This window comes from Taurulus bubalis (genome assembly GCF_910589615.1).
Source record: "Taurulus bubalis genome assembly, chromosome: 6".
In the NCBI taxonomy this organism is placed as follows: domain Eukaryota; kingdom Metazoa; phylum Chordata; class Actinopteri; order Perciformes; family Cottidae; genus Taurulus; species Taurulus bubalis.
Window position 1 is genome coordinate 23,682,964 of NC_136594.1, and position 13,920 is coordinate 23,696,883.

At 41.3% G+C, this 13,920-nt stretch overlaps 2 protein-coding genes across 2 annotated transcripts; one reads left to right on the top strand and one right to left on the bottom strand.

Moving 5' to 3' along the window:
• Positions 1-61: 61 nt before the first annotated feature.
• Positions 62-6,931, bottom strand: lias (lipoic acid synthetase). Its single transcript, XM_079219810.1, has 11 exons — positions 6,824-6,931; positions 6,409-6,584; positions 5,178-5,271; positions 4,728-4,808; positions 4,449-4,605; positions 4,081-4,138; positions 3,857-3,985; positions 3,183-3,328; positions 3,037-3,107; positions 2,820-2,931; positions 62-837 (listed from the first exon to the last, which is right to left on the bottom strand). Exons 1-11 carry the CDS (start codon positions 6,905-6,907, stop codon positions 776-778), a joined length of 1,170 nt encoding a protein of 389 aa, XP_079075936.1. The 5' UTR covers positions 6,908-6,931; the 3' UTR covers positions 62-775.
• A 1,129-nt stretch (positions 6,932-8,060) lies between these two features.
• Positions 8,061-11,817, top strand: rpl9 (ribosomal protein L9). The gene is made up of 7 exons (XM_079219811.1): positions 8,061-8,198; positions 8,301-8,416; positions 9,120-9,215; positions 9,427-9,559; positions 9,905-9,985; positions 10,856-10,985; positions 11,665-11,817. The coding sequence occupies exons 1-6, from the start codon at positions 8,153-8,155 to the stop codon at positions 10,960-10,962; spliced, it is 579 nt and encodes a 192-aa protein (XP_079075937.1). The 5' UTR covers positions 8,061-8,152; the 3' UTR covers positions 10,963-10,985; positions 11,665-11,817.
• Positions 11,818-13,920: the final 2,103 nt, after the last annotated feature.

A 13,920-nucleotide genomic window follows, 5' to 3' on the forward strand; every position in this document is an offset into this window, starting at 1 on the left:
CTTCATCTGTGCCTGTTGATTTGTTCTGACTCGATGGAAAGAAGAAAAAGAAAAAACGGGAAACATTCACTGACAAATGTTTATTCTTTAAATACAAATGTACATTTTAAAGATTTGTTCCGTCCCAACAGTCGGTGCAGAAAATAAACGCACATCTTTCTTGTCAAAGTGTAAAGTTGAAATAGTTTTTCTTGGTCAGAAAAAAGTAGTTTGAGCCCAAATTTGCTCTTTATCAGATACAGATATCAAAAGTATGTCCAAAGTATGACAGAAAAAGGCAAATTTGAGGCTCAAACTGCAATTTTTTCAACTTCAGAGCTTCATTAAATCAGTTTTGAACCAGCAGCCCAAAGAGTTCATGAACGGAGCGCGCGGTCAAAGATCAGCAGCTTCCTGCCTGAAGTCCACGGCCCCTGAAGGGGAGGGAGCTCGTGCTAGCTGTGATTTAGGGGTCGCACCCATTTTATCTACAAACCTGCAGGCCGCTACCTGCGCTCTTTGATCTCTCCCTGAAGCGTTTGTTCCTCAGAGCTGCGACCGGTGAACTGTGGAGGAGGAGTGGCGTTGAAAAGGGACAGATTGTCGCTGTACTTACACAAGTTAACGTCACCTGCCTTCTTTTTTTTGTTACTACTCGTATAAAGGTTGCAAGTGTTGCCCGTGCTGCAGATTGCAGCGATGCATGATAGTACGGCAGGAGGAGTAAAGCGGTCACTAACGGCGTATAGTTGTCGGGTTCGGGACTAAAGGGAAGAAGCTACCGGTTCTGTGTGTTTCATTCGGCGACAGGCACTTCTGCCTTCCTCTTCTTCAGTAGGGTCTTCAGAAAGAACTCGCCTGTCGGGAGAAAAGACACTTTAAAAAAATATATGTATTCTCGCTGGCCCTTATGAACAAATACATTTACCTTGCCTCTCTTACATTTTATATTAATTGATATTTTCTCAATATAGCACTGGTTGGCTGCGAGCAGTGATCACAACCTATTTTGGTTCCGCGTGAATTGAAGACCTTGATCTGTGCTTAAGAATTTAAAGGGCGAATTCACCCAAATTTAAAAAAAATAGATATTCTCATTATTTTTGTTTTAATTTGAGATGTTTTGAGGTCTCAAACTTCAAAGTAGTGGAAATGTTTAAAAAAAATGTAAAAGCTAAAAAGGTATCACTGAATCAGTTGCAATGAACTGGATGATGATCATCATCTACTGAATGTAGCATTTTAGCACAAACTAAATTTGTCGTCTCAAACATTGTCTTAGAAACAGCCATCTCGAACCAAAACCACCTGCATGTTTAGATGCCAATGAATGTACTGTAAGTGAGAAAGTATATTCCCCCCAAATTTGGGTGAATTGACTGACAGGACCCCCGGCATCCTGGAGAAAAGGTGACAGATTTTTACCGTTGAAAGTCCACGAGAAATAAAATAATTATTTCAACATTCTCCTAATTTCTAGTCAGCCTCCACTTTGAAAACCCTCCACTTTGTTCTGCGGTATGCGTGTGTACTAACTACTAGCATTACGGTAAGAGCACGTGAGAACTGACTTCAAAATAAGAGCGTTGTTCCGGTTAACGTGAGAGGACATGTGACATTTATTCAATAAGTCAGTCAATAATAGATAAATACTTGAAAACATAAATAAATTAAGAATTCTAAATGTAATGAATGATAACATGATTACGGCATGCAAACTATTTCAAGGAAAAATGGAGTTCCCACTGTGTGAATACTTAGTCAAATATATAAATAAAAGATTATATTTCCAAGACCAACATGACTTAAAAATGACAAGGACACTACATCAAATTCAGAAAGTTACACTAAGGGACTAGTTTCACTTGGGATTAATAGCAGACCACCTATCAGGACAGTATGTTGTGAATTTCAGAATAAAAGCCCTTTAATATCTCATTCATGAGCCAATTTCCTTCTAATTTCAGATTAGAGTTCAATGGAAATGGTCCATAGTTACAAGATAATTTATCTTCAGATTAATAGCACACAATTTTGGATATGATAGGATATATATATATGTTATTCATCCCAAAGAGGACATTTTGTTGTGGTAGAGAGAGAGTCACATATAACACTAAATCATAATAAAATACAATAATAAAAGTGCAAAACTACAACGTTTATGAAGTGTGTAAGTAATTGGGCTGTCACTCAGGGATAATCAGGAAATTCTGATGCAGGATCTCAAAATTAAAGCCCTTCAAAATCTCTTTTATGAGCTAACCTCAAATCACATTCATGAGCCAATGTATCTCTAACTTCAGATTAGATTTAAAAGGAAGTGGTCTAAAGTTATAAAGGGCTTTTTTGCATTTTTTTAAATCTCTGCTTGCATTTGTCTCCTCGAACGCAAAGTTGCATTGTTCCGGTAAAATGAACCAGAACATGAAATGTGTAACTTTAGTATCAGTAGCTCGCAGAGGGTGTGCTTAGTCTTGTTGAATACTCCGCATGAGACACTTTATATATTACTAGTAAATGGGCTAAAGTGTGGTGTGATGAATTGATAAGAGTCGGTGACAGTTAATATTCCTAGCAAACTCCACTCTTACCTTTGCGTGAATTGTTCCTAATTTCTAAGCGCGTAAGAGATGTTTTAAAGTTATAGCCACAGACTGCACTCCTTTTGAAATCAGACTTCCACAGAGAGGAACATATTAGACTCTAGAATGAGTCTGGAAACCCTCTTCAAGCGGAGTTTTAACTACAGCTGGAGATTGAATTGAATTGAATTGAATGAAATGGACTTTAAATAAATGCCCATCCATGAACTGTTTAAGATGGCGCGTGCTTCTCACCTGCTTTGTAGGAGGACCGCACCAGTGGCCCGCTGGCTGTGTAGGCGAAGCCCATGTCACTCCCAACTTTCTCCCAGTGGGCGAACCTCTCCGGAGTGACGTATTCCTCCACCTAAACCCAAACACACGTCGTCACAGCGTGCTTTAACTTAACCAAATAGCCATTTTTCTTGCCGTGCCGTTGCCTTAGTACACGGGCGAAGTGTGACTTGCTCACCTTTAGGTGGCGCTTCGTGGGCTGCATGTACTGGCCCAGCGTGAGACAGTCCACTCCTGCCTCTCGCAACTCTGCAACATCAGCAGAACAGCGTGCATTAGGACATTGCTGTGCTTTGCGTCGGAGTCTTATCTACGTGTACACACCGGTCAAGGTGTCGAGGATCTGTTGGTCCGTCTCGCCGAGCCCCAGCATGATGGAAGTCTTGGTGAGCAGGGTGGGCTTGACCTTTTTAGCGTGCCTCAGGACACTCAGGGACTGGTCAATGTTCGCTCTGGGGTCACGGACAAACCTACCGACAGAACATGAGCACTTCAAATGAATAAAAAGCTTCAATATACAAACAGATTACCATAAACAATTAACCTTTAAACGTCTACAGTGTGTCTTTCCTGTGTTTACACTATTTATCCGAGCCGAACTGGATCTGTTGTGCCCCCTGCTGGTCAGTGTGTGTATTACTGTCCTCCTGCCTATGACTGAGTAAAACCATAAACTAAATTATTCTTGACAGCCAGCATGCACAACCTGGAGGCTGTGTTTTTATTAATAATATTCAAACAATAATTTACATACAAAAAAAGATTGAAATAATGTATTATTTATTTAAATACATTTTTATTTTGAACGAGAGGTTGGCGACTTGAAAACTTTGCCAGATAAAAGCCCAAATATAACACATTTTTATATTGCATATCCTCGTAAACACATGTTCCCTTTTGTGCAAAGGGCAAAATGACAAGTTTGCTGTCTGAAATGTTCTTATTGTACCCCTGAAGACGTTCTAATGATTCAAAAACCTTGGTAATCTAAGCAGTACCTTTGCAGCTCTCGCACCGTCTCCACGTTGTGGGCATACACATCCAACCCCGACAGGGCGATCTTCTCCACTGCAGCTAAGTCACCGCGAAAATCAGGGGTCAGACACTCGACAAGGATCCGAGAGTCCCTGAGATGAGGATGGCAAAAATGCTTATTTATTAATTTTGCACCAATGTTAAGCTATAAACACTCGATGAATCTGGAAGTGACGGGAGATTATACCTCCCCTTCAGGTTGGAGACGGTTTTAGCAAAGTGATCTGCACCTCCGTCAGCAATATCTGCAAAAGAAAAAGATGTGACCATACAGGGCATCACTGTATGAATAATATTGTTTTGAAAACCTATTTAGTATTTTTGCTGATTTATAAGTTGCATTTGGGGAAACAAAGCACGGTATGTTTGGAAAGGGCCGTGAAACGCGTTTAATGTGGATGTTTACATGTGTGTGTGTGTGTGTGTGTGTGTGTGTGTGTGTGTGTGTGTGTGTGTGTGTGTGTGTTGTTAAAGTCATAGAAAAACAAGAGCGGGTTCCTTTTCTCCTTGTAAAACTTAAACTTGTAACGTCGCATTGAGTTGGGGAGCCGTTACCATCTCTGTCGACTGAGGTGAGAACCACGTAGTCCAGCCCCCAGGCGGCGATGGCTTTGGCCGTATTGTAGGGCTCGTCTGGGTCCAGAGGCGGAGGCCGGCGGGCCGTCTTTATGGAGCAGAACCTGCAGCCGCGGGTACACGTGTCCCCCATCAGCTACATACAGAGAGGGCCAACAAGTGTCAAAGTGCTTATTTTTTTGTGGGGGTCAAAAATGTGTGCTTCCACTTTTCTATGACTGTCAGTAAAACTCTAGACCCGTGTGCCGGGAGACTAACCATGATGGTGGCGGTGGCTGTGGCGTATTCTCCTCCTCCCCAGCATTCCCCGATGTTAGGACATCTGGCCTCCTCACACACCTGAGGAAAAACACACAAACAAAGTCCTCAAATGCACAGCAAGTGACACAGGGTCACCGGACTGGATCAGATAGCTTAGTCTTCATGGTAAAAACTCACTATAACCACTCCAGCCCGAGCTCTTTCTGAAAAATACAGTCTCAAGATATCAGTGACAGACTTTGTTTTCCTTTTAGCTAAATACTGCTTGCCCGGGTCCAGACCTTTGGATCCGCCCACTTCGCAGAGTTTGAGTATTATTAAGTTAAAAATGATCAAACAATTGTAATCTAATGGTCATCAGTATGAAGAACATTTGTTGAAAACTATAAAGAATAAATACAAAAACATTGTTCCCTTTAACTTGTCACCCGTTTACACTCTACTTACTGTGTGCAGGTTGAGGTCTCTCAGCGTGTTCTTCAGCCGGTTGAAGTTTTTCCCGATGGGGATCTCCGTCTTCAGCCATGGAGGAAGCCGCAGCCTGTCACAAAAAGAAATTATGAAAACATCAGCAGAGACGTTCAGTGAATGTGCAAGAGAGGTCTCGTCTCTGTGGAGTGGATGAAGAAAGACACACATACAGGAACAAAGTTAAAAAATAATGTTAACGAAAATCAATTGGGTTTTTTTATGAATCAGAAATCTTGTATGTTCATAAAACCTGAGAGCAGTCCTACTGAATATTGTGTTGTTCATTACTGCTCTTTATATACATTGTTATAATACAGACATCTCTATTTTAACCTACTTCTATGTACACAATAGTCGTTTATGTTATGAACATGTCTTCTTTCCTATTGTGATGAATCTTATATTGAAATATCTTGATACACTATTGGGTCATCTGAATTGATAACGAGACACACCGATAGATATTTTGAGGGAATACCATTTGAAGATTGTGCTTTTGTTTTTACACAGCGCTTTACATTACCGCTCAATTCAATGTGATCAACAAACTATATATACACACACACACACACACACACACACACACACACACACACACACACACACACACACAGAGTATGCATTACCATGTGGCTATTTCATGTAGACTACATATTTCCTGAATTAGCCGCAAACATGCTATAATGTGATACATATGAATATCGAGACATGAAATATCCAGACCCATTACTGCTCAGTATATCGAGAGCAACTTATAACAAGTAAAATTCCTTGTATATGGTCACATATTTAGCCAATAAAGCTGATTTAAATGGACTTAATTTAATACTACAATATAAAAACACTTATATTCACAACAGTAATGCTGAAAATATACTTTAACTATAAACCTGGTATGAATCATTCACAACACTTGCTTCTTCCACCAACAAGTTGCACGTGACCCAACCAATGGCAACACAAACACTTCCTGGTGATCGAGAACCAATCCAGGTTCAAGGGATTTAACGGGGTCCATAAGGGATCCATGTACACGCAGAGTCCCAGCAGTGTTTGACAAGAGAGGTGCGCGTGATTAATTTCCGCACTTGTCTCGTGGAGGAGTGCTTGGGTCTGATCTGATAACCCTCTGCACTCACAGATAACGGAGAACTAAGAATTCCCATTTTCATTCCCCTTGTTTCCCCCAGTATCGCTGCCGCCTCACCTCTCTCCCTTCTCTCTCTTCAGGGTGCCTCTGTACTCTTCCCACTTGCTCTTCTCCGATAAATCCCCTGAAATGAAGTCTTGTAGATCGGGCCCGTCGTCACTCAGCAGCTCTTTCTTTCTGTCAGTCAGGTGCGGGGAGGTTTTCGCCACAGTTGTCAGACTCCTGGTGTAAATCTGCAGAGGAAGATCCGAGATGTTTAGGTGCAGAGCCTACGGGGTTGTTTACGAGTCCATATAACAAGTCACTTCTTCGGAGAGTTATACACTGCCTTGTTGTCAAGACGGCTTGGTTACAACACATATGTCCACCGAGGCCCGCGGCCAGGCTTTCAGCTCACGATGGCCGTAAATAGATGACCCAGAAGCGTCGGTGTTTGTGACTTGGAGAATATTCGAGCAGTGGAAATACTCACATGCGGGACGCATCTGGGACTCAGTCGTAGCTGGTTTGCGGAAAAACGGCCAGCAACACAGCAACTGTGTTTGAGCAGCGCCATGACTTTAGCTAGCAGGCGACTGTCATTGGCAATGGCAACAAACCTCGACGAGCGGCTGCTTTGGTCTAGTGCTGCATTCACGTGGCGTACACATAGTGGGAAGAAAAGGCTGCATTCATGGGTCGGTTCCAACACACCGGTTGAATGCGCTAACCAAGTTTAATTTCTGAAGAAAAAAATTATCCAAACTTTATTTAACACGTTAATTGAGGATGAAAAAAACTATTTTATGCAAATAAGACCCAACATCTATAGAGAGCTGTAGTGAAAGGTTTTTCCCTTTCATCGGCATGTAATTTCGATCTTTATAAAAGGACGTGAATGCGGCAGAGCTAAATGGAAGGAAATATTGCGAACATATTGATTTTAAAGCAACGTCTGTATGTTGGTTGTCTATATTTGTTCCCAATTGTACAGCTACAGTGTGTTGCTAACTGTACATTTGTGTTATAACTACAACCGACATACACCATGAAACTAATGATGAGGTTCTGCGATTGTTTTATAATGCCTGAGACGGCACGTACGTGCGCTACATTTGCGTCGTGACGTCACGTGCGTGCTCTACATTTGCGTCGTGACGTCCTTCCTTCCCCCTTTCCTCTTTTACCGACGAGGTGAGGATAGCTGAGAAACTGTTCCGTGGGTTTCATCTAACTCCATCTGTGTCAATTAAGCGCGTTTTGGGGCTGAATTGTATACTACCAGATGCGGACATTATTGTAGTGCACTACATAAGCTGTATTTTTGCCTTTTTACTTTAGGTTTGTTGAGAAATATGTTAATTGTTTTCCCCATCGGTTAACGTCCCGCTGTCTGCCTGAGGCCTGGCTCTCTAGCGCCGGGTCTCCGTGCTCAGCGCCGTTGCATGGCAATACTATCTTTTATTAAATACTTTCACGTATTCTTGTGGCAACAGCCTCTAATCCCGTTGCTATGGAGCAGAAGTATTCCTGCTGTGTTACACATGTGACGGAGCGCTCCGTTGGCATTAGCACAGATGCTAGCTAGCTAACTATCTAGCTAGCTGAGTGAGGACGCAGTGTGGCTGCTCGCTACGGGGGCCGTGTTTTCACGTGAAACCGGACATTGTCCCGTAGTAGTGAGATGTGTAACATGGCGGGTCAACGTCGAATGTTACGCAGCCCCTTGACCCGAACTTGAGGAGCAAAGCTGTCACATATCATGAGGGACGCAAAACAAGCTTCTGAGCATTAAACACACTCACTGCCTCTCTTCCACAGAATGAAGACCATTCTCAGCAGTCAGACTGTCGACATCCCCGACAATGGTAAGACACCCATGACTGGCGCCTGTTGCTCCGTGTTTAACGTCTCGACTCGTGTGGAGTCTGGCCTCTAAACTTTTCTCTCTCTCTCTCTCTGTGCCTCAGTCGAGGTGAGGTTGAAGGGACGGACAGTGACCGTCAAGGGGCCCCGCGGAAAACTGGTCAGGGAGTTCAACCACATCAACCTGGAGCTCAGTCTGCTGGGCAAGAAACAGAAGAAGGTAAGGAGCCCCACGGTTCCACTAGGAAACACTTGAGTGCTATACGGCAACAGCAATGTGTAGGCAGGCTCTCATACCACTGCAGGGTACATACGGGCATGGAAAACCTGGAAAAGTCATGGATGGTTATTTTCAGGCCTAAAAAAAGTCCTTGGGGGAAAAAAAAAAAATGAAAACCCAAAAGAAATGTTATATTCATGTGTTCATGTCGTTCATTTACGCTGAGTTTGAAATAACTAATATGCTTTCAAAAGAAAGACACTCAAAATATAAGCAGGCATACTGTTTATTCTCTTAAACTATTGTCTCTCATTCATTTGTGCCATTTAAGGTATACTGTATGCTTTGACATTCTCACTTTCATGTATTACACTGAGATTTCACAAAATGTTTAGTCATGAAAATCCATTGGTCAAAATGTGTATGAACCCTGCACTGGCAAGGTTTTTTTTGCTTGTGTCATCACAAGTAAGTTGAATAACAATAACCTTGTACTGACTCGGAAGGCCAGCCCAATGCTGTTGATCAGCTATTATTGCTATTTGTTGAGGGTCCTGTAATGTAGGTGCAACTGGCATTTACTGTATTTGTGTTATCGTCCGTCTGTTGTTGTTAGCAATATCCCAGAGATGTCAGTGACGTCTTGGAGTTGCTTTTGTTTTCCGACAGTGAAAGTCATGAATTGCCGTACTGTCTTCCTCAGCTTCGCGTGGATAAATGGTGGGGAAACAGAAAAGAGCTGGCCACAGTCCGCACCATCTGCAGTCACGTCCAGAACATGATCAAGGGAGTCACTTTGGTGAGAAGACAGTTGACTGTCTGATGATGTTTGAGTTGTTGCCTAACTTGTACCAGGGCCAAACTGCTTAAATATCTGTGCCCGGCCTTTCTGGTGGGATTAGTATGTTTTGTAGTCATGGTTTCTGTTCTGCCTGGCTTGTTATTGTTGCGAGAACAATATATTTAGTTTGCCTCGACTCATCGTCTCTGTCGCTTCTGTCTGACTGCAGGGTTTCCGGTACAAAATGCGTTCTGTGTACGCCCATTTCCCAATCAACGTAGTCATTCAGGAGACTGGAGCTATGGTGGAGATCAGGAACTTCCTGGGAGAGAAGTACATCCGCCGTGTTAGAATGAGGGCAGGTGAGTCTGCTGCAAGTTTTGGGGAATATTGTAATTATTTCCTGTAGAGGTTTCTGAGATGTGGCTTAAGTGAGGGAGCTAATTTAAGCACCATATAGATTTTGTTTAGGGGCGGGTGTCCAGAGAACCGAATTACTGTGATTTCTGCGCAGAAATGCCAAATACCTTTGTACCGCAGCTCCATCTCTGGGTAAATGTGAGGCATTTTGATGCAATGATCTTTTCCTACAGCGGGCTGTAAAGGGGAAGCCGTTTTTAACCCGTAATGCAGTTAATGTTCCAATGTGTGACAGTAATCTAATCCCTTTGTGAATGTTAAAATCATATTTTCCGTCTCTTCCCCAGGTGTGAATTGTGCAGTCTCAACTGTCCAGAAGGACGAGCTGGTGCTGGAGGGTAACGACATTGAGCTGGTGTCCAACTCAGGTACGCCGTCTTTTTCTCTCCACCTGTTATATGTGGCACAGTAGCTTTTCTCCACATCACGCTGCTGAGGTCCTTCCCCATGTTCACACCCACACGTTCTGCTTTCTGGTTGTTCAAACTCTCCTCAACCTAAATGTTGGATTGTTTGTCATGTCCTCAGCAGGATCCCTGTTTATAATCAATTTAGTCCATTGATGCTGCCTTGAAGCTTGACGTAATAATACCGTCGGTAGGAAGCTTCCTCGTTACCATTTGAGGTGCATTCATAGATTTGTAATTGATGGAAATTGTAGCAATATTTTTTTTACTTGAAATGTACAGTATGTGGTGACATTTTGTTAATTCCAGTTTCAAAATAGACTGAACTTCCCAAAACAATTTAGCTTAATATTAACGCAAAGTCAAAGTTGCCTATGTGCCGAGTTGTGAGTACTGGAACTAAAGTGACAAAAATAATTTGAAACAAAGAAAAAAAACTACCTAAAAGGATATTTTCCATCCCAGTTATACCTCGCAACCCACTGACTTCAGATCTATAATCTGAAGGATGTCAGCACCTTTTTATTGTCGACATTGGAACATATTGTACAAAATATACTATCACAGTACCTCAGTTTCATTATTATTTTTTCTTCAGTCGGCGTCATATTATTGCAAGCACCTTTCCTCCCTGACACCAGATCATTAATGTTTGATTTTTTGCCAAATGCATTGTGATCCCCTAAAAGGGGCTCATCTTTTCATATGCTGTGGACTTAACTACCATCACATCCTTACCAACTAGAAATATAGAGCCAAAACATCCCAACTGTCGTGATCCTACTCCGTCATCATTGTGTTACTCATCATCCCAACTTCTCTCTGTTCCAGCTGCTCTGATCCAACAGGCCACCACAGTCAAAAATAAGGATATCAGAAAGTTCTTGGACGGTATCTACGTGTCTGAGAAGGGAACAGTCGTGGACCCGTCTAAGTAAAAGTTACATCTGCACTCGTTGAGGTCAGACAATGCTTCGAAGCCCGTTCTCTGTATCTTTGCATGTTCCTTGTCAGTCTGATGTCTGAGACAACGACATGTTTCTTTTCTTTAATTGCTTTTTCCTGTTAGATTTCTGCACTTTTTCCTTTTCAATGCAAACAAATATTTAATTAGACTGTAATTAAAACAGTTAATAAATGTGTTGTCGATAGAGTTCCATTATTTTCCTGGTATTAAAAAAAAAAAAAAAATAGTAATTATTAATTCACAACTGAGACTGCCTTGAGTCTAATTTCTGGAATAGGAAAACGGCAGATGTATAGAACAGTGTTCCCGTTGTTAATGGAGGAATGCCTCCTTTCCCTGGACATTAAAACACATTACGTGAAAGTTGACCATCTGTATTTAGATTTCCTTTTTTAGTTGATGTGTGACCATAGTTTTTGTGAAACAATACATGGATTCCACTGGAATTAATTAATTAACTAACTGTTGCCCAGTCGTGTGTTTATTGCCTCAGATTGCTTGTTGCGTTTTTGACTTGAGTTTTATTTCTTCATTTAAGACTAACGACTAGATCTAAAATCTGATGTATTTACTTGTGTTCTGGAGAGACTAGAAGTTGTCTTTAATAGTGCTCATGTCATTCAGGCCTCAGTAATTTAGCATATTGTGGTAATGTTTATGTTTTTCTTTTCAGCGGCCTCGGTCTAACAGGCCACCACGGTCAAAAAGGACGACATCAGGAAGTTCCTGGACAGCGAGAAGACCACTGGTGGAGCAAGATGCTGAAGAATTGTTCACATGTCCTGTCATGACCAATAAAACGACCATCTTTTCCAATCAAATCGGTCTTATGCATCTTTTTGTCACATTTATTTGATTACATAGCTGAGTCACACTTGCAATACAAGGTTCAAGGTTTAATTCGTCACCGTACACAGGGTTGCACAACAAAATACAGTTTTATTTCTATTCTCCCAGAAAAACACACAGTATATTGGCCTCGCATGAAGCGTTAGTTTAGGAGTCTCAGCGTGAGGAACCGACCTCTCCTGAGGTCTAGTGGCCAAAATAGAAACGCGATGCGTGATCACAAATTGAACACGGGTAATGGTGACTCCAAAGTATGAATAGAAAATGTCAACGATGGTGTTTGGACCTGCATTTAAAAAAAATAAAAACTTTCTGTTCACACCCAAAGTGTAGACGACATTAAAATGATGTTACTGATGTGAGTAATACTAGAAAAATAAAACGAGGAATTGGGAAATAAAAACAATGAACCCAATTAAAAAGTGTTGGTATTTTAGCAATGTCTTTGTCATGTCAGACGCAGGTCTCCATACTTTCTGTGGTTTAACATGTAGCTGCTTGCTGAGTCATGGCTATGTTACTCTGTTGGTTTAGCTGCTGTTTAGGGTCTGACATCGGTTTGAACAGCTGCATCGAACTGTTAGACGACCCTCTGGTGTGGCCTGCACTCAACTAGTCTGGAGCAATCGCCTGACTGATGTTTGAGATCACTTTCTAATGTTTAACGAAGCAAAGGGATGTTTCTACAGCTTTTAGATCATTAAGTTTCCTAAACTAAAACATTGTGATCTAACAAATTGAATAGCATTGCTCTCATAGCCGTTAATGCAGCCTCCCCTGAAAACTTGCACCGCTATTTTTATAAATTTCTCAGACATTTGAAACGGTTGAACGAGCTACATGCAAAACTCATGACATCCCATCAGCCACCGCTGGTCTTTGTGTTTACAGATCATTAGCAATTGTTAGCATGCTAGCAGGCTAACGGTGAGCATACTAGACATTACACCTGATGAACATTAGCATGAAAATTCGCTTAGTTGTTCTTTGTAAATGGTTGTAAATTGGTAACACTGTCATGATTCATCAAACAATGTCATTTAAAATCTGTCTTTCATAACCCAAGCTCGTAAGGGTTGAGAAAGTGGTCAGTATGTGGATTCACATTAATCTTTAACTTATCATTCCATAACTGTTCCTTAATATAGGGCAGTGGTTCTCAAATGGGTGTACGTGAGATATTACAAATATATATTTAAAATTAGCATAAATTCAAAAAAACCTCAAAAATAGTTATTTATTAAATATTGAATAAAATATGTGTACGTTTATAAACTTAATTGTATATATTCTATTTTAAAACAGACAGTAATGGCACAGCCAAAAATGCTTTGTGCAGAGTACGAGGTACTTTGAGAACCAGTGACATAGATGATCGAAAAGTGTTCACTTGAAGAAAGCTGAACAGAATTCTGACAAACTCACAGAACAGTTTGTTTCAACGTGTCAGCCTTTTAATTTGACATTATACATAAAAAGACCATCATTTTCATAACCATTCAATTCCGTCCTAAAAGCCCTCAGAAGCTTTCCAGCTCTTGCCGTCTCATCCTTTCAGGCAGCTCCAACAATAGCAAAGAATTAAAGACGTGATATGAGATTTTAAACCTTCAGGTTCGGCATGAGTCTGTTGACACGAACACAGATGAATATGCAAACACACACAATCAAACAATACAATTTAATCAACTAAAGTGTTTGTGTGATGGATTGCCTCTGTGTCAGCTCAGGATTCACTAGGATGTCAGGACACAGAATGATTCATTGAGATCGGAACAAGGCATGTCATCCCAGCATTTGTCATCTGTAAACACCAAAAACACAAGAAGTGAGTCAGCGCCACACCAACCTAAACCTGAAACTGTCTTCATCACTACATAGATAAAGACATGGATAACGAGGCCAAAGCTACACATGAACTGAAGAACAAAAGTGATTCAAATGTGAAATTATGAGATAATTGATTTCAAGATGAACCAAATGTACTAAACAGCCCTACTGCCTTTGCTCATTTAATAGTATGCTCTAATGTGTTGTGATTTACCTCCAGTAGTCATCTGCATACAGCACATGTCCAGTG

What these genes read in the sequence shown, in the direction of transcription:
- rpl9 (XM_079219811.1), top strand. Translation starts at nt 8,153, where the DNA reads ATGAAGACCATTCTCAGCAGTCAGACTGTCGACATCCCCGACAATG. An exon ending in TGTCGACATCCCCGACAATG is followed by an intron (nt 8,199 to 8,300) that starts GTAAGACACCCA and finishes TCTGTGCCTCAG; the next exon opens with TCGAGGTGAGGTTGAAGGGA. An exon ending in TGGGCAAGAAACAGAAGAAG is followed by an intron (nt 8,417 to 9,119) that starts GTAAGGAGCCCC and finishes TGTCTTCCTCAG; the next exon opens with CTTCGCGTGGATAAATGGTG.
- lias (XM_079219810.1), bottom strand. Translation starts at nt 6,907, where the DNA reads ATGGCGCTGCTCAAACACAGTTGCTGTGTTGCTGGCCGTTTTTCCGCA. An exon ending in GATCCTCGACACCTTGACCG is followed by an intron (nt 3,108 to 3,182) that starts GTGTGTACACGT and finishes CTGATGTTGCAG; the next exon opens with AGTTGCGAGAGGCAGGAGTG. An exon ending in CCACGAAGCGCCACCTAAAG is followed by an intron (nt 2,932 to 3,036) that starts GTGAGCAAGTCA and finishes GTTTGGGTTTAG; the next exon opens with GTGGAGGAATACGTCACTCC.